The following is a 22,593-nucleotide window of genomic DNA, read 5'->3' as shown; positions in this document are numbered from 1 at the left end:
GAGATACTTAGAACAACTATAAACCAATAAGAGATATTAAGAAGAACTTTAAACCGATAAGAGATACTTAGAACAACTATAAACCAATAAGAGATACTTAGAACAACTATAAACCAATAAGATATATTAAGAACAACTTTAAACCAATAAGAGATACTAAGAACAAGTATAAACCAATAAGAGATACTAGGAACAACTATAAACCAATAAGAGATACTTAGAACAACTATAAACCAATAAGATATATTAAGAACAACTTTAAACCAATAAGAGATACTTAGAACAACTTTAAACCAATAAGAGATATTAATAACAACTATAAACCAATAAGAGATACTTAGAACAACTATAAACCAATAAGAGATATTAAGAACAACTTTAAACCAATAAGAGATACTTAGAACAACTATAAACCAATAAGAGATATTAAGAACAACTATAAACCAATAAGAGATATTAAGAACAACTATAAACCAATAAGAGATATTAAGAACAGCTATAAACCAATAAGCGCTACTAAGAACAACTATAAACCAATAAGAGATATTAAGAACAGCTATGAAGCAATAAGAGATACTAAGAACAACTATAAACCAATAAGAGATACTTAGAACAACTATAAACCAATAAGAGATACTTAGAACAACTTTAAACCAATAAGAGATACTTAGAACAACTATAAACAATTAGAGATATTAAGAACAACTTTAAACCAATAAGAGATATTAATAACAACTATAAACCAATAAGAGATACTTAGAACAACTATAAACCAATAAGATATATTAAGAACAACTTTAAACCAATAAGAGATACTTAGAACAACTTTAAACCAATAAGAGATATTAATAACAACTATTAACCAATAAGAGATACTTAGAACAACTATAAACCAATAAGAGATATTAAGAACAACTTTAAACCAATAAGAGATACTTAGAACAACTATAAACCAATAAGAGATATTAAGAACAACTATAAACCAATAAGAGATATTAAGAACAGCTATAAACCAATAAGCGCTACTAAGAACAACTATAAACCAATAAGAGATATTAAGAACAGCTATGAAGCAATAAGAGAAACTAAGAACAAGTATAAACCAATAAGAGATACTAGGAACAACTATAAACCAATAAGAGATACTTAGAACAACTATAAACCAATAAGAAATATTAAGAACAACTTTAAACCAATAAGAGATACTTAGAACAACTATAAACAATTAGAGATATTAAGAACAACTTTAAACCAATAAGAGATACTAGGAACAACTATAAACCAATAAGAGATATTAAGAACAACTTTAAACCAATAAGAGATACTAGGAACAAGTATAAACCAATAAGTCATAATAGGAACTACTAAAGGCCAATAAGACATACTATAAGAACTACTTAAAGCGAGTTTCTTAGACCTACTATAGACTACTTCAATATTCACTACAATGCATGCAAAATATTATGATACGAGCATACATGGGTAAATAATTGGATATTAATATTTTATATTAAACATACTGCCTCAAAAAACCTGCCTGCCCGCCTGCCAACCTGCTTGTCTCTCTGTCTGTCTAACTGCATTCATGCATAGTTATTTTATGCTCGTTGGTAGGAGTGACTCCTTTGATTAATCTGAATAAAAAAATAGGTAGAATGTCACTTAATGTTGTTCAGGTCATTTGACACCAAAGCAGGCGTTTTACTCCTATCAAACGACTGTGTCTCTTAATAGTTTGCAGCTCCGAGAAGCGCCGACTGAGTTGCTCCATGGACAAAACTATACACAGTGTGTGTATACCACGTGATAAATATATAAATAATAAATATATGCTACGTCGGAAGGCAACATTTTGCTTAAAATAAAGCAATAGAGATAATTTCTTTTTTACTACACCATTTCAAATGAAACAAGGGGCAGTATTTGCCGCTGAAAGAGCCACGCCTTTGTTTTATAACCGGAGTTTGATTGGGTGATTAGTTTCATCGAACACTTCGACAAACCTGTTTCCAAAACAATGATTTGACAGTGCTCCGTCAGACGGCCGTACTGTGAAAAAGTTTGTCGAAGTGTTTTAAGAAACTCAACACTCAATCAAACTTTGGTAAAAGATCGACGGCGTGGCTCACGGTAAATGGCATAGACTGCGCTATGTTTCATTTAAAATTGTAAAGAAAAAATGAAGTTACCTTTGATTAAAGTCTTCAATCGGAGCAAAATATTGGCGTCCGACGTAGCATTTATGGCACAATTTATCACGTGGTATACACACACCGAGTTATACGCCAGGTAAATGATTCATAAGTCTGTGGCAGCTCCGTACGTCTAGCTTGAGTATAACTCTTTAAGTCCTAGTAGCAATTATTAGTGCGACGCTCTTAATAAGGAGTACTGCTCGAGTGGCTTTTAGAAGGATCCATGAGGATCGGATAACGTAATCTACAAATTATCTAGGATAATGGTTTATTATTGTACTCAATGAATATCAATAAGGCCAAAAAAACCTGTGAATGTGTTGGCTGCAGATCAAACGGTACAATTTGTGACGTCAGAGCACGAGCGGTAATAAGATCAAAGGCGCATGGTTATGGTTTGTATTTAAATCTCGGTCGGTCGGATACCGTATGATACCATTTGATTGCCAGGATTTCGTGCACCTATTATATAAAAAAAATCTGACTTTTATTTAGATAAAACATGTTGTTTAATTAAAGGCATGATTAATTAATTTCTTACACAAAAATCAGGTTTTCAATTGAACTATGCATGTAGTTTTGAACAACTTGATGTTAAACTATATGAACTGTAATGTAAGATGAAATTTCTACATCTTAAATAAAGACAAAACATAAAAAATCATCACAAGTAATATATATATATATATATATATATATATATATATATATATATATATATATATATATATATATGCAAAAAAATAAAATATATGTATGTAAAACTTTTGTTTAAACACATTGATTTTAAGATTCGATTTGTAAACCAACTTCTGTGCACTTAAAACAAAAAAATATCCGATAAGTGTTTAAACATTATTCCCATGCATTCAATTAAACTACTTTTTTATCTAAATAAAACTCATTACATTAAACATGCAGTTTTATTTCCAAATAAAGGTCTATCATTGTTTTCCAGTATATTCCATGCTTGTCTAAAATCTAGCCTGGCCTGGCCTGGCTCGGCCCGGCCTGACACAAAATGCTGAGTCAGCAGGCCAGGCCAGGTTTTAGAACATGCCGTTCTCTAGAGACTAAATTAGGAATCTGTGAAATATTAGTGCTATTGAAAGTTTGGGCTTGAAGGACCAAGTTTAACTATAATATCAAATATAACTTTCTGGTCAGACTTGAAGAGATGCCAAGCATTTCTTGGTTTTGCTGGCAATGGATGCATTGTAATATTAGCCAGTGCACGCTTTAACCATTATAACTATGCTGTTATTAGTCATAATTATGACAGTTTTCTTTTGAAAAATATTCTCACAGGAAATGTAAAGGATCGAAACAATTTTCATTGTAAATATTGTACTTTGGTACACAAAAAAACTCGATCGGTTACAGTTGAGTTAGAATTTTAAGGGCAATGCTGAAATTTCAAATCCTATTTGAAAATTATGAATCTTATTGGCTTGTGTCTTTGGTATAAAAATAGAGAATTATTATTATTATCATTATCTGGGAGTATTGGTCCCAGTTATTTTTATTATTGTCATTATTATGATTAGTAGTAGTAGTAGTAGTAGTAGTAGTAGTGGTGGTGGTGGTGGTGGTGGTAGTGGTGGTGGTGGTGGTGGTGGTGGTGGTGGTAGTGGTAGTAGTAGTAGTAGTAGTAGTAGTAGTAGTAGTAGTAGTAGTAGTAGTAGTAGTAGTAATTTATTTATTTATTTTTATTATTAATGTGAACTTTGTCTTTAATTATGGGGCTGTCATTATTATTTTATACATTCTCTGATCATAAATTCATGCTTGTCCTATGATGACCAGTAGCTTTGTAAAGTCTGACCACATAATCATTTTATTCTAACAGCGCAAGAAGCCAAGAAGATTGTCAATCCAGGAGAACCAACGTCGGTCATTAACCTTCTAACCTTCAAAGTCGTTTATTTTCTCTCCAATTCGTAGCAACTCGGCCATCTCCGGCAAACTTCGATTCCTTTGGTTTGCCGAGTTGTTCCGATTGTTACGCTCCATGTTGTGATTGGTCGAAAGACTACTTCGGATAAATTCGTAAAAGTCATACGAGGTCAACATATCGTGCACCTAGACTTCCTGTTTGTCCTGGACTGAAAGGAAACACCGGCTTCGACAAACAAATCAGGTATTTCATTATTGTACATAAACTATTTAATTTTCTGATAAAGGGTGGAATATTTCACCTCCTTATGATTTTTCTCAATGCATAGCATGTACAGCTTGTGCTGTCATTCTCATTTATTCACGATTCTATATGTCAGAAAATGGGTTCATTTTTTGTCGGGCGTCAGTCACTTTCCGTGTCTGAAACTGATTGTTAGTCTCTCTTTTTCAAAAGGTTGTTGAAAAAGACGCCGGTAAGTTTTCAAAACAGTGCACTCAATGTGACCATTTTACGTAAGCGTTTTGGACGTACGTGTTGTTTATCTGTAAAAAAGGCCGCAAAGGAAGGTTGATCTAAAAATAGATTGAATGTGAAGGTCGTCTTTTTGGCCTTGGGATGGCACAAGGACAACTGTAGCAGTCTCAGCTGGTTTTCTCAAAGTTAAAGAGTGATATTTTGTTTTAAGAAAGGCTTTCTTTATCAAGTAAGTTCATTAGATGCGTTTTTTAATATCACAAATGTATTCAATGTGATATAGGTGAGCATATTAGTTAATAATTAAAATATATTATATACATCAGAATTGCCAATAAAAGAATAAATGTTCTTAATATATTCAACATAAGGATCATCAAAATATTATGCCCAAACTGTATTTAGATTTGATTGTGATGGTTGTCATGTATTTGTGCAGTCATGCAGTCTACTGTCACAATATTTCAGTGGGTGCCATGAAGCCCAGATTCTACAACATAGGCCCATATGTCTTACATGTTATATCTCGATATTCCTGGATCTGTGGTGTTGCAGTTTACATTTTAAAATTATTACAGACAAGATGGCAACCCAAAGACAGTCATCTCAAATTGAGGACTTTGACGATGAAGACAATCTGTTTTATGAAGTGCATGAGGTGGTCGTGCGCAAGCTGGGCCATGTTCCCATTGCAAAGGGTGACTTTCACCTACTGCCTGTAGGTGTGCAGAGATTCATAGCTAAATGGGTAAGTCTGTAATTCTTGGCTTAGACACTCTCAGTTTTGCAGAGTAATACATTTGATTGTTACTTTGTATTATTTTTATGTCTGTATATATTATTCTTACTAAACCAGCTGAACATTATGCGTAATTGATTTGATTTTTTATTCTGTCATTCTTGCCTATCAATATGTGTGGTGGTGTTTTCGGTGTGAAGATGGGGCCAAAATTCAGCCCCAATCACTATATCAAAAACTCTTTATTTTTCAAGGGCTTTGTCTACATTCATGAAAAAGTGTAAAAAAACTCTGGTGTAATTTAGTTGAAAGCCATGAAGGCCCCCATTCTGGTTTTTGATTTCATCAAACGTATAGGCCCTAGAGGAAAGAATGAAAGCCAATACTGTAAGGCTTTTGAAAAAGTCTGAATCTGTTGAAATTCAATATGCCCAGGAAATATTCTTCCAGGCTTGCCTTAAGGCATTTAGACTGATTCATTTTGCAATGTCTTGTAGGGTCATACAGATTTGAATAAGTCATCAATATTTTCAAAAAGGTATGTTTTATAAAATGCAATGCAAAAACACTCTTGACACAAGTTGTTAGCTTTTGAGAACAACATATGCATGTCACATGAATGAGTTAAGACAGTAATAGGGCTATTTTGTCCGTGATATCATTAAATTGTCATACAAGGCAGTTCTCTTGAAATAATATGTATACATTTCTAAAAACAGGCTTGGGAAATTTATGGCTTTCAGTGTTGGCATAAGGGATATTGACTGTCTTCCTAACAACCGCAGAGAATCAGCATTGTGATTTAAATTTTCCTTGTTCTTTGTATAGATAAAACTTGGCATTCATATTGTATATTATTTATGCAAGGAGTTATGACATCAATGTTTATTAATATTTCAATAGTGCGCTCCGATTGGATTAGCCTTACAAATTTGGCCAATAATATCCTATGTTACAAATATCAGCTATTTTTCTATACAAACATATGAAGTTGGTGACACTTCTTTAAGAACAATTCCTAAATTGCAGAAGATGCTGCTAATTTTTAATCTCAATGAATAATTATTGAAAATGTTAATTTAAGTACTGATAACATTTTTTCTTGGGATTATGCTGTATAAATGTGGTTGGGCAAGCAAGAAAATTACCAAAAAACGCAAGTGCGCTTCACTGAATTTGCATAAATGCAAGAAAAAATGCAATCAATCCATTATCATTGGCAATGTCAATTTAAAAAGTTTTAACATTCTTTTTAAGCTGCCTAGTCATTCGATATAACACATTTCATGGTGTACTTTAGGTGCAAATCTGCCAACCTCGTGGTCTGTATATCTGTGACGGGTCGCAGGCGGAGGCAACTGAGATCATCCACAAGCTGGAGGACAGGGGTACTCTTCACAAGCTGACAAGCAAGAAATACGAGAGCAAGTGAGCAGGATTTAATTATTTAAACTGCTTATTTGTGGTAACATAAAATACTAGAATTAACTTTTATTAGTAATAAGAAAACAGTATGTGCTATTCAAGGAGCCTTAGATGATGAGACTGGTTTTAGTACAGTGGATTAGGTGGTTGTGAGTTCGAGCTGCTTTCACACTGTTGCAGAATTGTGTTTTGATTCTAAGATGTTTATGAAAGTTCGCTAAAGGAAAAGAAAACAATCACTTTTAGAACGCCTTTATTAATAAGGCATTTTTTTATTCTAGTTTCAAGTCCTGTATTATTTAATTAGAAATGCTATGTGTTTGTAGCTACATCTGCCGCACTGACCCTGCTGATGTTGCGCGTGTGGAGTCAAAGACGTGGATGTGTACAGAGAACAAGTATGACACCGTACCACACGTGGCAACTGGTGCTCAGGGCATCCTGGGAAGGTGGTTATCTCCAGATGATGCCAAGAAGAGTATGAAGAGCTTTGAGGGATGCATGGCAGGTAGGCAGAGTTTATGCTTTGTACACATTTTTTTATCCCCTGCTAAAAGGCAAAGTTATAGTGTAGGTGTGTGTTTGTGTCGGGGGGGGGGGGGCAATCTTGTCCGGAGCATTTCTTGACTTTAAACGTAAACGTCATTTACAGTTTTATCTAATTGAGGGGTGCAAGACCTAGATTCATAACTTTTGTGCAGTATTTTTGTAGTCATTGCTCTATCTTAATTTTTAATACTTATTTTTAGCTCGACTATTCGAAGAATAAGGAGAGCTATACTACTCGCCCAAGCGTTGGCGTCACACCTTGGTTAAGGTTTTGCGTGCAAACACACATAGGTTAACATCTCAGCAACTACTTGAGGTATTGCTTTGAGACTTGATACAATGATACTCAACCATCCAACCTACTTAATTTACCAAGTTAGATAACTCTAGTTTGCAATTAATGCAAATAATAGGCCTTTATTATTCGACTTAGAAATTCTGGTTAAGGTTTTGCGTGCAAGCACACATAGGTTAATATCTCAGCAACTACTTGAGGTATTGCATTGAGACTTGATACAATGGTACTCAACCATACAACCTACTTAATAAACCAAGTTAGATAACTCTAGTTTGCATGTAATGCAAATAATTGCCCTTTATTATTCGACTTAGAAATTCTGGTTAAGGTTTTGCGTGCAAGCACACATAGGTTAATATCTCAGCAACCTTCTTGAGGTATTGCATTGAGACTTGATACAATGGTACTCAACCATCCAACCTACTTAATTTACCAAGTGAGATAACTCTAGTTTGCATTTAATGCAAATAATTGCCCTTTATTATTCGACTTAGAAATTCTGGTTAAGGTTTTGCGTGCAAGCACACATAGGTTAATATCTCAGCAACTACTTGAGGTATTGCATTGAGACTTGATACAATGGTACTCAACCATCCAACCTACTTAATTTACCAAGTTAGATAACTCTAGTTTGCATGTAATGCAAATAATTGCCCTTTATTATTTGATTTAGAAATTCTGGTTAAGGTTTTGCGTGCAAGCACACATAGGTTAATATCTCAGCAACCTTCTTGAGGTATTGCATTGAGACTTGATACAATGGTACTCAACCATCCAACCTACTTAATTTACCAAGTTAGATAACTCTAGTTTGCATTTAATGCAAATAATTGCCCTTTATTATTCGACTTAGAAATTCTGGTTAAGGTTTTGCGTGCAAGCACTCATAGGTTAATATCTCAGTAACTGCTTGAGGTATTGCAATGAGACTTGATACAATGGTACTCAACCATCCAGCCTACTTGATTTACCAAGTTAGATAACTCTAGTTTGCATTTAATGCAAATAATTGCCATTTATTATTCGACTCAGAAATTCTGGTTAAGGTTTTGCATGTAAGCACACATAGGTTAATATCTCAGCAACTACTGGATGAATTGCATTGAGACTTTATAAAGTGGTACTCAACCATCAAATCTACTTAAATAACCAGGTAAGATAACACTAGTTTCAAATAATGGCCCCTTTTTTATTCAACATAGAAATTCTGGTTAAGGTTTTGCATGTAACCACTTTTAAATCAATGCTTCAGCAAATACATCATGTATTGCATTGAAACTTTACACACAGGCTCCCAACCATTTAACCTTCTTATTTAATCAAGTAAGATAACTCTATCTTTCATATTATATAATTTTTGCCCCTTTATTATGCAACTTAGAAATTCTGGTTAAGGTCTTGCATGTTAGCACACATAGGATAAATCTCAGCAACTACTTGATGTATTGCATTGAGACTTTATATACCGTAAATGACTGGTTATAAGACGATAGGGGGTATTAGACGCAGGGAAAAAAATATGTGCTAAATCGGGGAAAAAAACTTTTAATTTATGTTTTGGGTTAAAAGACGCATAGAAAAAATGTCAAATTGTCTGGCATTTTCGGCCACCATGTTTGTTGACAGTGACAAAAATTTTTTTTTTCGTGAAAATGGCGATGGTTATCTTTAAAACCATACAATGATAACACAAAGCAAAATTGGTTTCATTTTTATTCGTTTCATGTGATATAAAACATAACAGATTATTTAAAATAAACACATTCAATCAGCACATATTGCACAAAGAAACACACAAATTGTCATTCACTAATCCTTAAATCGCTTTCCTCAAAGCCCTCAAATTCCTCGTCATCGTCGTCACTCTCGAAGAAACGCTCCATTTCATCTTCCGTCATGTCTTTGGTCGTCTTGTCCGTGTAGTAACCGCCATTAATTCGTGCTTCTGTTTTCGCCACTTGCGTACGTTGACCTCATTCATCGTGTACTGGCGACCCGCTGCACGATTGCCGTGCTCTTCAGCATAGCTGATAACAGCTAGCTTTTCTCGTGCTGTGTACGATGTACGCACTTTCCCCATGATGGCACTAAAAAGTACCTAGTGTGACAATTTGTTGTTGGATGGCACTAAAAAGTACCTTTTATGACAATTTGTAAGATTCTTTCTGACAGTATATCGTAAACAAAATACGTCAAGAATGATAAGTTAAGTTTTGCAAAGACCTTATATTGTACGAGTTTGTTCTCAAGATGTCAACACCTACAGAAAAGAATAAAGAACGTGACAAAGTGTGAATAAACAAGACCATTATCGCAACAGTTTGTAGTATTGGTATGTTAACAGGTTAAAGGCAGTCGAGTTTTTCACACCTTATCGTACAACTGACAAAAAATATTTTGACAGTGCCCAACTTTGCTTTCTTATATGCAAGTTTAATTATTGTTCAATTCAATTTATTATTCAAAATTAAATTGAATAACTTTAATCGAAAAACATTTAATCCAAAAATATTTTTGTTAAAATTATAAACGTCTTACGATATACCGTATACCGATCTTTAACTTGCCGTTTTAACCCGTATATAATCGATCAATATGACGCGAGTAACTTCCCTTTCTACATAAATGTAAACAAACTCTCAGCTTAAAAATCGACCTCAGAAAAAAACTTTGAAAAATTGTTACGGGTTATTATACGCAGGCATTTTTTTGCATCGAAATCTGAGGAAAAAAAGGGCGTCTAATACCCAGTCATTTACGGTAATGGTATTCAACCACCCAACCTAATTGAATAATCAAGTTAGATAACTGTCTTTTGCAAATAATGGCCCTTTATTATTACACTTAAGAATTCTGGTTAAAATTTTGCATGTAACCACATTTATGTTAATATCTCAGCACATCATGTATTGCATTGAAATCTAATCTAACAGTGATCCATGCATGTTTTGCCAAAACTTTTCAATCCTTACACTGAAAAGCGGCGAAATAGTCGAGCGCGCTGTCTCTGTGACAGCTCTTGTTTTTAAGGTATTGACTTCAAACTTCATTTACAGATGGATGACAGTAAGGTAAAGTGCAGTGCATAAGAACCATAATTCTTGGTGCAGCTTTTTTTAGTTATTGCCCTCAGATAAGAGATTTGTTATGCCTTAACTACCTTGAATGTTTTTGTAATTTGATAATTTCAGGCCGAATGATGTACGTGATTCCATTCAGTATGGGTCCCATCGGATCCCCGCTGTCAAAGATCGGTGTGGAGATCACTGACTCCAACTATGTGCTTCTCTCTATGCGAGTGATGGCCCGTGTGTCCAATGAAGTGTGGAAGGTGCTTGCCGAAGGTGACGGAGAATTCGTAAAATGTCTCCACTCTATGGGCTGCCCAAGACCTTCCCAGAGTAAGTGTTCAAGGTCATAAATTATTATCTCAATAATAATTTGTTTCAAGCTTGTTTGTCTTTTTTTTTGGGGGGGGGTATTGTGTAAGCATTGGTGGTGTTGTCTTCATTGTGTAAAAACTTTAACCTCTGCCAACAGGGATGTGATTTGTCCGCGGATTCGTGGAATTCCGCGGATCTAATGCCCCAGGGACCCCCCCCCCCCCAAAAAAAAAAAAAAAAAAGCTAATTAAAAAAGTTACTAAAGTGCTTTTGTTTGGTAGAGTTGATATTCCTGTGTGGTTTTAATTTCAAGTCAGAAGAACCCTCAAAAGAGCTTCTAAAAAGCCACTTTTTCTTCTACGGCAGTGTGCTTTTGACCCCAAAAGTGCCATAAGAACCCATGGCCGAAATGGTTTCAGCCCTTCAGCTGCCAGGTCAATCACATCCCTGGCCATGACTCCAAAACCTTTAAAGAGATTCATATGAAACCTAGACAAATAGGACATGTTCAGCAAGGGCCATAATTCTGGCTTGTTGAGTTATACTCTTATTTTGAATAAAAAAATCAGACTAGCCTTGGCTGTCACTCTGCTGCTCACTTGCCATACACTTTGCTTATTACAAGTGCATGCATTGTATTGTAAGGTTTTAAAATGGTTATAAAGTTCAAATTAATCTTGAAAGAAATATTTTTTACCATTTTTTAAACTTCTAACAGTCAAGATTGTTTTTTCTCTGACTTTTGCGTGAAAGATAGTTGGAAGTACCTTGAAATAAATATAGATCATACCAATAGGGGTCTTGACCCTGTCTAAGGCATGGATCCCTCAAACTCAAACAGACCTCCACATGTTTTTTAAGATTGGGAATTATCAACCCCTGATTTTTTATTTTGTGGACATCGCTGTGCGTCTAGTATTAGCACTAGATGTTAAAGCTATTGATTTATTTGCTCCAGTGCAGTTCTGTGGGTTCAGGGCTATTCCAGTAAAGCATATAACCCACTGGGGGAAGGCAATTATTTAAATAGTGTATTGGTGGGTGTCTGTTCAATAAATAGAACCCCACAAGGGTAAATTTGCTTCTGTAGGGGGGTGGTTTATTTTAAAAGTGCCTTCCCCGCGGGGGTTATATATTTAAATGGAATAGGCCTAAGTATTTTTGTTAAAAGAAAACCATTACCGTAAAAGGTTGGATTGGGTTGGTCAAATTTATAGTTTTATAAATTTGATCTTTTCTGATACTATTTTTAAAGTGGCATAATTGTGTACATTAAACATAATGAAATTCAAAATTACTTGTCATTTTGAAGCTGAACACTTTGTTAAAGTTTCGAACATTTGTCGTCTCTAGGGAAGATCATCAACCACTGGCCCTGCAACCCCGAGGGAGTGTTTATTGGCCACTTCCCCGCAAAGCGTGAGATTGCCTCTTTCGGAAGTGGATACGGTGGAAATTCACTGCTTGGCAAGAAGTGCTTTGCCCTGAGAATTGCCTGCAACATTGCACGAGAGGAGGGTTGGCTGGCGGAACACATGCTGGTGGGTTTGGGTTTAAATTATATTTCACCAATCAATGTTTTGTCCCATCAGAATTGAGGGACGTAGAACTTGACTGAATAGTCTCAACTGCTGCCTTTAGTCCTCTATGTGCCTGCCGTACACATCCAGGGCAAAATATTGAGAAGTGCTCAATGTTATGGTGAAAGTGAATACCTTTCTTTACAACTTGAAAATGGCTGTTTTGATTGCTTATTTGATTCAGTTCAGATAATTGCAATGTACATGTACAGAGGTATATGGAATGTTTTAAGACTGGCTTTGATTTTTTTTGAAGAGACCTAAAGCAAAATATGAAAATGTTTCACTAGGTATGGACCATTGGTGGTTGCTTAAAGTTATCATGACACAGTCTTCATTACAATTCTTGCTGTTTCAAGCCTCTAGAATATACACGCATATATAAAACAGATAATGAAGTTACAGTATCAGTTCAATGGTGAACAGTGCTTACCAGATCCTAATAATACATCTGTATCAGAATGCCATTCCATACCAAAGTCCCATGATGGATATGATCATTTATCTTATATTCATTAAAATGTTTCTCTGTAGATCATGGGTCTCACTAATAAAAAGACAGGCAAGGAGACGTTTGTTTGTGCTGCGTTCCCGAGCGCCTGTGGCAAGACTAACATGGCCATGTTGACACCGTCCATTCCTGACTACGATGTCCGCTGTGTCGGTGAGGAAATTGTAAAGCGATCAGTGTCTTGTATAAATAAGTGAAGTATAGAAACATTTTTTGAAGAAAATCGTTCAGATCCAATGTATTTTTTTTTTTTTTTAATTTTTTTTTTTTTTTTAAAGCCACCTTCAGATTTAATCTTATGTTAGGAAATTAGAGGTCATCTTGGTCAGTATTGTATGATCAAATTTTAAATTATTTTTCTGAGTTGTTTAAGACCTATTTTGAATCTTGAGTACTACTGCTCAGTCTAGGCAAAGTAATTTGATTTTGCAAATATAACTTCCATTTTGATTGTGACATTCATCAGATATTTAAAAATCATAATCTTACAATATTTGGTCATAAATGAGTCAATAATATGATCCCTTACTGTTTAATAGCTATAGGTCTATCACAAAATTTAAATTATGTAAAAACAAGCAAATGTTAGTTCCACCCGAAAACAAGCCTAATTGATTTGAATAGTCATTCAGTTGGTTTTGTTTTTAAATACACTAATTTAAAACTAAGTATAAAAGTACAATTCTGATTCTGGTTATCTCGTTGCAGGTGACGATATTGCCTGGTTGAAGTTTGACAAAGATGGAGTGCTCCACGCCATCAACCCTGAGGCCGGCTTCTTCGGCGTGTGCCCAGGCACTAACATGAAGACGAACCCCAACGCCATGTTGACCTGCATGAAAAACTCCATCTTTACCAATGTTGCTGAGACAGCTGATGGAGAGTTCTTCTGGGAAGGACTTGAGGATGAAATTGAAAACAAGGTAAATGTCTGTCTGATAACTCACATACATGTAAGATGAAAGTTCATCTTGACATCAGTTGTGGGAGCTTTCAATTTCAAACTATTAAATAAAGAATGCAAAAATGTCATGATTTTTATTGGCAAACAAATAAGTATAGATATATGTTTACTATGAATTCATGTCTTAATAGTCTAATCTTGTACCTGTTTTGATTGACTCTTGATTGATTGACTCTATTGATCTCCTAGAGTGTGTCCATTACCAACTGGCTGGGCCAACCCTGGAAGATCGGAGATGGCGGGAAGGCTGCCCACCCGAACTCCCGCTTCTGTTGCCCGGCAAGCCAGTGCCCGATCATCCATCCCAAATGGGAGGACAAAAAGGGAGTGCCAATCAGTGCATTCATCTTCGGGGGTCGCAGACCACAAGGTAGGGGCTGCACTGCTATCTGTTTATGATTATTCAACTTTGTCCAGCTTTTTTAAATTATTTGTAACCTATTAATACTGTCTGAGAAAGAATTTAGCAAAACGTACCACTCAATAAGTTGATCTGTAAGTATCTGCTCCACATCTTCAAGGTCACGGCAATTAAAGCTGCACTATGAGCATATTCCATCAACCTCTTAAATGAAAAACCAGTACCAAAATGCTAACTCTACTGTGGTTCATGTTTTAATCATTGAGCTGAAATAGACTGGTTCAAATAATCAGTAACAAAATTGTAATGAATAGGGGTAAGCAGAATGGCAGTTTTGTCTTTTTTTTATACACCAGTCATTATCCCCCTCCTTGAAAATATATATATATATATATAGTAATGGTAGGCGCGCTTCCGTGCGTGTGTGCGTCCGTCCGTCCCACATTCATTTCTTTGCATCTCCTCTAACATTTCTCATGCGATCTTTACCAAACTTTCACAGATTGATGATCATAAAGTGAAGCAGCGCATATTATCGGGCTTTCCTGATTAGACCATTTTTGAAAGAGTTATTGCCCTTTGCTTTATTTTACATTTAAAATTGGTTTCTTCGCAACTCCTCTTACGTTTTTCATGCGATTTCTTCAAAACTTTAACAGATTGATGATCATAAAGTGAAGCAGCGCATATTGTCGGGCTTTCCTGCTTTGACCATTTTTGAAAGAGTTATAGCCATTGTTTATTTTACATTTAAAATTGGTTTCTTCGCAACTCCTCTTACGTTTTTCATGCGATTTCTACCAAACTTTCACAGATTGATGATCATAAAGTGAAGCAGCGCATATTGTCGTGCTTTCCGGATTCGACCATTTTTGAAAGAGTTATTGCCCTTTGCTTATTTTACATTTAAAATTGTTTTTTTTGCAACTCCTGTTACGTTTTTCATGTGCTTTCTACCAAACTTTCACAGATTGATGACTATAAAGTGACGCAGCGCATATTGTCGGGCTTTTGCGATTTAACCATTTTGAAAGAGTTATAGCCTTTTGTTTATTTTACATTTAAAATTGGTTTCTTCGCAACTCCTCTTACGTTTTTCATGCGATTTCTACCAAACTTTCACGGATTGATGACTATATAGTGACGCAGCACTTATTGTCGGGCTTTTGGGATTCGATCATTTTTGAAAGAGTTATTGCCCTTTCTTTATTTTACATTTAAAATTGGTTTCTTCGCAACTCCTCTTACGTTTATGACTATATAGTGACGCAGCGCATATTGTCAGGCTTTTGCAATTTGACCTTTTTTGAAAGAGTTATTGCCCTTTCTTAATTTTACGCATTTCTTATGTTCCTGAGAAACTACCCTTATTATTGATTGGCTTTCGTTACAAAAAAATGCCCCCATGAGGCGGGGGATATAGCTGCCTGTGACTGCTCTTGTTTCATTATGGGTTCACCTATGGTGGGAAGGCAGACGACTTCTACTAAATTGTCTGCTCTGTAACTCAAAAAGCTCTTGTCGGATCATCAACAAACTTGGACAATATGTGAATGGGTAGAATATCTCGGCCAAATTTGAACAACCAGTCATATTGCCGGAGTCACTTTAGAATATTGACCCTTTAATTGCTGGGTATTACTTAAGAGTTAGGGCCCTTGAATTGCTTCATCTACTTTAAAAATTGATGGCATATCTTGTGACAGTTTGCCACTCTTGTTTATGTATGTCTGCAGGTGTACCACTGGTATTTGAGTCGTTTGGCTGGGAACACGGTGTAATGGTTGGTGCCTGTGTGAAGTCCGAGGCCACCGCGGCTGCTGAGTTCAAGGGCAAGCAGATCATGCACGACCCCATGGCCATGAGGCCCTTCCTTGGGTACAATTTCGGCAAATACCTGGAACACTGGCTTTCACTCGACAAAGCACCTAACAAGGTATATTTTTTTGTCAGTTGAAAAGTTTCTCTGTATAAACATACATGTGCTTTACCCATTTCAGATCTGTCATCTCAGTGAAATCTTGTGAAAACTAATGTATTTATTGAACTAGGCAGAAACAGTTAGTTAGGTTAGGTAGGAAACATTGATGATTATAATGAACCATCATTTTTAGTATTGAAGCATTTGAAGGTATTCAGTAGGACATTGTACAATATAATTATGTTGGTGAATAATTGTACTATCAGCATTAGCCATGACTAAATGTATGATTACTTGTGTACAGGTGCCCAAGATCTTCCATGTGAACTGGTTCAGAGTGGACGACAAAGGCCAGTTCTTGTGGCCAGGTTTTGGTGATAACATCCGCGTCCTTGATTGGATCGTTCGCCGCTGTGAGGGAGAAGAAAACATGTCAATTAAATCTCCCATCGGCCACTTGCCAAAGAAAGGTAGGTGACTTGACTAGAAATACGCTATAAAATATAAGGAAAAACAAACATTCGAGTTGATGGGTAATTTCTAGAGATTCAAGATGCTTTTTTATTCATTCGAAAGAAGGTTGATCATTAGTTGCATTATATATCTGGCATTATTATTGTATCTTAGCTGCAGCTCAGTTATTTCATTTGGATTTTTATCAAACTTCACAGAATTGTAGAGTACAAGGGAATAGTGTGTCACAAACGGTCAAGGTCACACACATGTAGGTCGATTTTCCACAATATGTAATTCATAGTAATATTCCTTGTCCCAGCCATTTAACCAATCAATAGGAATTCGTTGAAACATAGAGCTCTATGAGAACATTTATTTGGTGCAATCATCTCAACAGTCAACATGGAGGTCACATTTGGAGGTCACACTTGAAGGTCTATGACCTTGTTTCAGTCCTGGCCATTATGTTTTACTATGAATGAAATTCAATCATATTTCACAGATAAGAAGAGCATGTTGAGAAACTTTGTAATGGATAAAATTCATGATTTCATATTGAAAGGTCAAGGTCACTCTTTTTGGTTAATATAGCTAAATATTGATTTCATAGCTGCCCATAGCTTTGGAACTATCCATGAGATATCAATCAATTTCATTTTCTATTCCCAATGCCTGGCCAATAACTTTTAAACTGTTAACTTAATTTCAATCAAACCTCAAAAACAAGAAGTACATCATTAAGAAGTTTCATGTTTAACCTGTATGCTTTCAGCTTGAAATTCAAGGTCTCACTTACAGATGGCATTTTACATTAATACTTTGTTATGAATTGGAACAGCCCTTGTTAAAGATTGTTATCCCCCGCCTATGAAATAGGGAAGGGGATATTGAAATGGCGTTGTCCGTCTGTCCGTTTGTCCTTCCGTCCGTCCATCCTTCACCTGCGTTTTCTCAGTAACTAGCCGGTAGAATTTCATGAAACTTAAAATGAATATGAACCACTATACTGGAATGATGCCCGTCCAAAAAAAAATTTGATTGGTCAATTGTCCTTGGAGTTATTGCCCTTGATTTTTTGAAAAATGCACATTCACAGCCATTTCTCAGTCACAAGCTGGCAGAATTTCATGAAACTTAAAATAAATATGAATTACTATACTGGGATGATGCCTGTTCATTTTTTTTTTGGATTGGTCAATTGTACTTGGAGTTATTGCCCTTGATTTTTTGAAAAACTCATTTACAGCCATTCCTCAGTAACTAGTTGGTAGAAATTCTTGAAACTTGAAATAAATATGAACCAACATACTGCGATGATGCCTGTTTATTTATATTTTGGATTGTGTAATTTCTATATGAGTTATTTGCCCTTGATTTATTAAAAGATCCATGTTTGCAGCCTTTTCTATGCAACTAGCTGGTAGAATTTCATGACACTTGGAATAAATAAGAACCAACATACTGTGATGATGCCTGTCTATTTTTCTTTTGGATTGGTCAATTTTCCTTAGAGTTATTGCCCTTGATTTATTAAAAAATCATTGTTTGCAGCCGTTTTTCAGTAACTAGCTGCTAGAATTTAATGAAACTTGAATGTTATATTAACCAACATCCTGCAATGAACTTCTTCAGTGAATTTCTACGGCAACATTTTTATCTCAACTATTGAGTACTATTTTGCAATGATTGATGTTTCCGAGTAAGCAGTTTCGGAAAAGACAGTTTTATTTAATCATCCCTCTGATTTATTTCGTTAAAAAATTTTATCATAAAGTAGTCCCGGTCGATATTTTATAATTTGGCTCGGAAAGGGATAAACCAATGTGCTTATCTTATTCTTTCTGAGATTTTTTTTAACCTTCAAGCACAAACAAGCCATCAAGCACAAACAAGCCATCGTTGGCGGGGGATATCTTTTCACTGAAAATGCTTGTTTTTATTTGTTATAGTCATTATCTCAATTCTGTTGATCAGAAGAAAATTACTCAGTATGTAAAAGGCTGAATGAAGACAGTATGTAAAACCACCTGTTTACAATCCAGGATCAATCAACCTGAACGGTTTGGGCAAGCTCGACTGGGACCAGCTGTTCTCGCTGCCCAAACACTACTGGGAGGCCGACAATGATGAGAGCAGGCATTTCCTCAACCAACAGGTACGATAGTTTTGTGTATGTTATGGACTGAAATGATCCCCAAGATAGATATGTTTGGAATTCAGCTTAGGCACATGTGAGGTAGCTAGTGGCAACCAAGCATTACAAATTTGTTTGCATCCAGACACTAAATTTTCCCCTCTGTCTTTGATTTTTTTCTCTGGACACTTAAGTTTTCCCCTCTGCCTAAGATCACATTCTTGTATATCATATCTACAAACAGGATTAGGACAAGTTGTAGAATTTTGCTTCAACGTCATTGTCAAATAAAACTTGACTGATCAAAAATATATTTTGCCGTCATATTAAATTTTATTAAGTATGGTATAGTCAATATCTCATTTTCACCATAAAAATTGCTTAGGGTCTAAAATCCAGTGGTGTGGCTCATGTATGTTTAAACTTAAGTTGCATTTTATTCTCAGGTGGGTGAGGACCTACCCAAGGTGATCCGCGAACAACTGAAGGCCCAGGGCCAGCGTATTGAGGAGGAGCTCTTCTACTAGTATGCTACTTCATACAAGTTTAACACGCACACTAGATACAACCGTGGGGACAGTACAGACTGATATCAAAGCTTTACAATCTCACCTAGATTGTCACATATTAAGTGGCACAATCTCGCTTGGAAATCATATTTTTATATTCATCCTTTTTGTGCTCTTCTCTTCAAAGTGTAATTTCGTAGACTTCTGGTACTGACCAAGTGAATAAAATAATGCTATTGTCTATCTTGAAGAAAATTGTCAGGTCATGTTATTAAATGATCTGTCTTTGTTAAGACGTTCTTTTCTGTTTCACCAAGTTTTCATTGGTGAATTGGAGCATTCACTGTTGTAAAAAATTGTCAGTTGTAGAAATGTTATATTAGGTTTTCCTTTTATTCACTTCCCAATTTGATTTTTGATGTGTTAATTATATACGGATATGTGTATGAAGTGTAAAAGTGCTTTATTCAATGGTGCAGTTTCAAAGCATAATAATTGTTATGACACAAATGTTTATTGATAAAGATATTTTGAGCTTGTAAAGTGAGACTTACTTTGTTAATGGGTGCCCCTGTCTATTTTCAGTGAGGGTGAAAAAAAGTAGACAAATAGTCATCATGGCAACATAAGAAGACTAAAAATTCAGCAGAGTCTCCACACACTTTTATGATCTAATATAACTTACTAATGACAATTGGATTGTCCGTTTCAGTGTTTAATTTAATTGTTGGTGTGTTTTCATTTTATTTAGTAGTCATATAGAGGCCACATTATCAACTAGTACGACAAAATATCATACCGTCAAGAAATTCAGTAAAATCCTTCCTGAGTGGGATAATTCAAAATAAATGTTTTACTTGCAAAATTTAATAAACATTGCATAGACTGACCAATGATGTGCTAGTTTTGAAAAAGTTCTTACATCTAACTACTCAGAAACATTCATTCAATAAGCGGTCGTACGCTACATGCAATGATAAGATGGTTCTGTTGTGTATAATGACCTTGTAGTTGCACAGACATTAAATATTTAACATACCGGAGCATGGAACAATGAATAAAGAAGCTTATTAGTTTCATTATATAAGTAGTGTTGTAAATCACTGTTGTGAGATATCGTTGGTTTTTAATTTTATTGATGAAAAGAGATTTGTGTACACAAGTACAAAAGTTACGCTAATAAGTGCTAGTCAAGAGGTTTTACCTGTGAATAAAAAGCTGAAATTACTATAATTTGTACAGACCTAACTTAGAGGAAAGATATTGGGCCAAGTGTTCAGAGCTTTGTTGAACTTAATAATGTTGTGAACGTCATTATTGTTAACATTCAAATATTTGTATATCTTCTTTTCCAAGTTTTTGGACATGTTTGTGATCTGCAGTTTTTCTTGCAAAAAGTTGATGTATCAATTTTAACTGTCCTGGGTTTATTTAATTATATCAGCACTTCATAAAGTAGCTCACCTGTAATAGTTAACAACAATGATGTTAACAATGTTGTTAACTTTGAAAAGTTGGAACAATGGCCCATGGTTAGGTAAACTCAAATTTTATTGTTATATTTATGTACAACATAGTGGCCATATATTTGTTAATGGATGTGTACCATTTGTAGTTACTGGTATATCTGAGAAGCTTTGGTGTATTAAATATAGTATCACTTTTGATTGTTGTCGTTCTTTAAAAAAACACTGAAAGAGATCATTCTTTTAGTTTGGAAACTTTACCCGGTATATTCTGAGGAAAACATGCTTTGGTAATTTCAAGCTATTGTAGTAGCCTTGATGTTGGTGACATGTAAAATCTTGATCCTTGGCCATATCCCAAAGGTGTTAAAAAATATTGATATGAAATGTAGTTGCCAGTGGCATTATGCACATGTGTATTAAGGTCCGTGCCTTTTGCCTCAATAGTTCTCGAGTTTTGTAAAGAAAATCCGGAATCTACTTGAAGTGCTGTTGTTAGTCTATTGGCCGATTAAAGAAGATCTGCATAGCATTCGTGAAGAGTGCCATCCATAAACTTGTGTGTCAACCATTTCATGGGAAAGGAAAAATATCTCCAATCCTCAATATTTACACCTCAACTTCCATTCCTTAAATGAACTGCCTTTCGGCAATTGCGTTCATCAATCGATGAACGCAACATCTTCGGATATGTTCGGATCGTAATTCATTGCATAACAATATACATGAAAGCTATTGATCTTGTTATTGGTCGTATTGTGTCTGCAGGTCCCGTAAAATATAAATCAACATTTTTAAAAGTGTTAGTTTATTATATTTTAAATATATTGGTACCAGAAGTGTTTCATTTTTATGTTATAAAGTGATTTCAAGTGGTTGATCTTTTCCCGCGTTATTGTGACGTCATTTGAAAAAAATGTTTCCGGTTATAGTCGGGTCGTTCTATTCACAGAATGGGTAAGAACGGATTACTGAAAGGTTTTCTTCAATGAAATGAAGTATTTTTTTAGCAATTCTTGAAAGAAATAATGAACTATTGGTGTAAATATAAGGAATGAATTGCGGGGTTGATGTCATTATCGGGGATATGAACGTAATTGGGTTGGTCAAAGTACGCGTGGAGTCCTTTGGACTCCACACACATTGACCAACCCAATTGCGTTCATACCCCGATAATGGCATCAACCCCGCAAATTCATTCCTTAAATAATATTTCAAAGCTGTTTAATACTGGTAATGTGTCATTGTAATTCTAATGAAGAATGAAAGCTCATAAATTGTCAACCCTGTTGCATTATTCTTGGCTACTCATATAATAATATTGAGATGTAAACTATTCTTTTGTTTAACAACCTGCACTGCCTGGTCTTTATGGTTCTTTATAGTTACACACCATAATTACTTTCTAAATTAAAAATATAACCCTATTTATGTTGTTATTCAATATAGACTTGAAAATATGACATGACATTCATTGTTACAATTTCTTGAAAAGTGAACAACTAGTGATACTGAAAAAAGCTGATATGCAAAGGTAGACAAACATAGCTTTTTAACAAGAGCCGTCATAAGACAGCGCCCTCGACTACGCCGCTTTGACTTAGAATACAATAATGATGTAATAATACCAAGTTTGGTCTCTTTATGTCAAACCTAACTAAAATTATTCGATACATAAGGTGACTTTGATGCTGCCCTCCCACCAGCCCGCCCAAACAATGACGCAAG

The 22,593-nt window shown here is 35.2% G+C and overlaps 1 protein-coding gene across 3 annotated transcripts; it reads left to right on the top strand.

The window, feature by feature from the left end:
- Positions 1–4,215: 4,215 nt before the first annotated feature.
- Positions 4,216–21,061, top strand: LOC128242186 (phosphoenolpyruvate carboxykinase [GTP]-like). Of its 3 annotated transcripts, none has more exons than XM_052959259.1 (14): positions 4,216–4,335; positions 5,148–5,317; positions 6,609–6,736; positions 7,060–7,241; positions 10,772–10,981; positions 12,317–12,504; positions 13,078–13,207; positions 13,763–13,977; positions 14,208–14,388; positions 16,116–16,315; positions 16,605–16,770; positions 18,799–18,911; positions 19,337–19,416; positions 19,985–21,061. In XM_052959259.1, the coding sequence occupies exons 2-14, from the start codon at positions 5,153–5,155 to the stop codon at positions 20,001–20,003; spliced, it is 1,977 nt and encodes a 658-aa protein (XP_052815219.1). In that variant the 5' UTR covers positions 4,216–4,335; positions 5,148–5,152; the 3' UTR covers positions 20,004–21,061. The 3 variants fall into 3 exon arrangements, with proteins under 3 accessions (XP_052815219.1, XP_052815218.1, XP_052815220.1); XM_052959258.1 differs by lacking the exon at positions 4,216–4,335 and adding an exon at positions 4,643–4,798; XM_052959260.1 differs by lacking the exon at positions 4,216–4,335 and adding an exon at positions 4,643–4,798 and having other exon boundaries at positions 19,337–21,061.
- Positions 21,062–22,593: the final 1,532 nt, after the last annotated feature.

The sequence above is a fragment of the Mya arenaria genome, chromosome 8 (genome assembly GCF_026914265.1).
Source record: "Mya arenaria isolate MELC-2E11 chromosome 8, ASM2691426v1".
NCBI classification, from domain to species: domain Eukaryota; kingdom Metazoa; phylum Mollusca; class Bivalvia; order Myida; family Myidae; genus Mya; species Mya arenaria.
The sequence above is the reverse complement of the archived record's forward strand: the minus strand, read 5'-3'. Positions and strand labels throughout refer to the sequence as shown.

What these genes read in the sequence shown, in the direction of transcription:
- LOC128242186 (XM_052959259.1), top strand. Translation starts at nt 5,153, where the DNA reads ATGGCAACCCAAAGACAGTCATCTCAAATTGAGGACTTTGACGATGAA. An exon ending in TCGACAAAGCACCTAACAAG is followed by an intron (nt 16,316 to 16,604) that starts GTATATTTTTTT and finishes ACTTGTGTACAG; the next exon opens with GTGCCCAAGATCTTCCATGT. An exon ending in CGGCCACTTGCCAAAGAAAG is followed by an intron (nt 16,771 to 18,798) that starts GTAGGTGACTTG and finishes TTTACAATCCAG; the next exon opens with GATCAATCAACCTGAACGGT.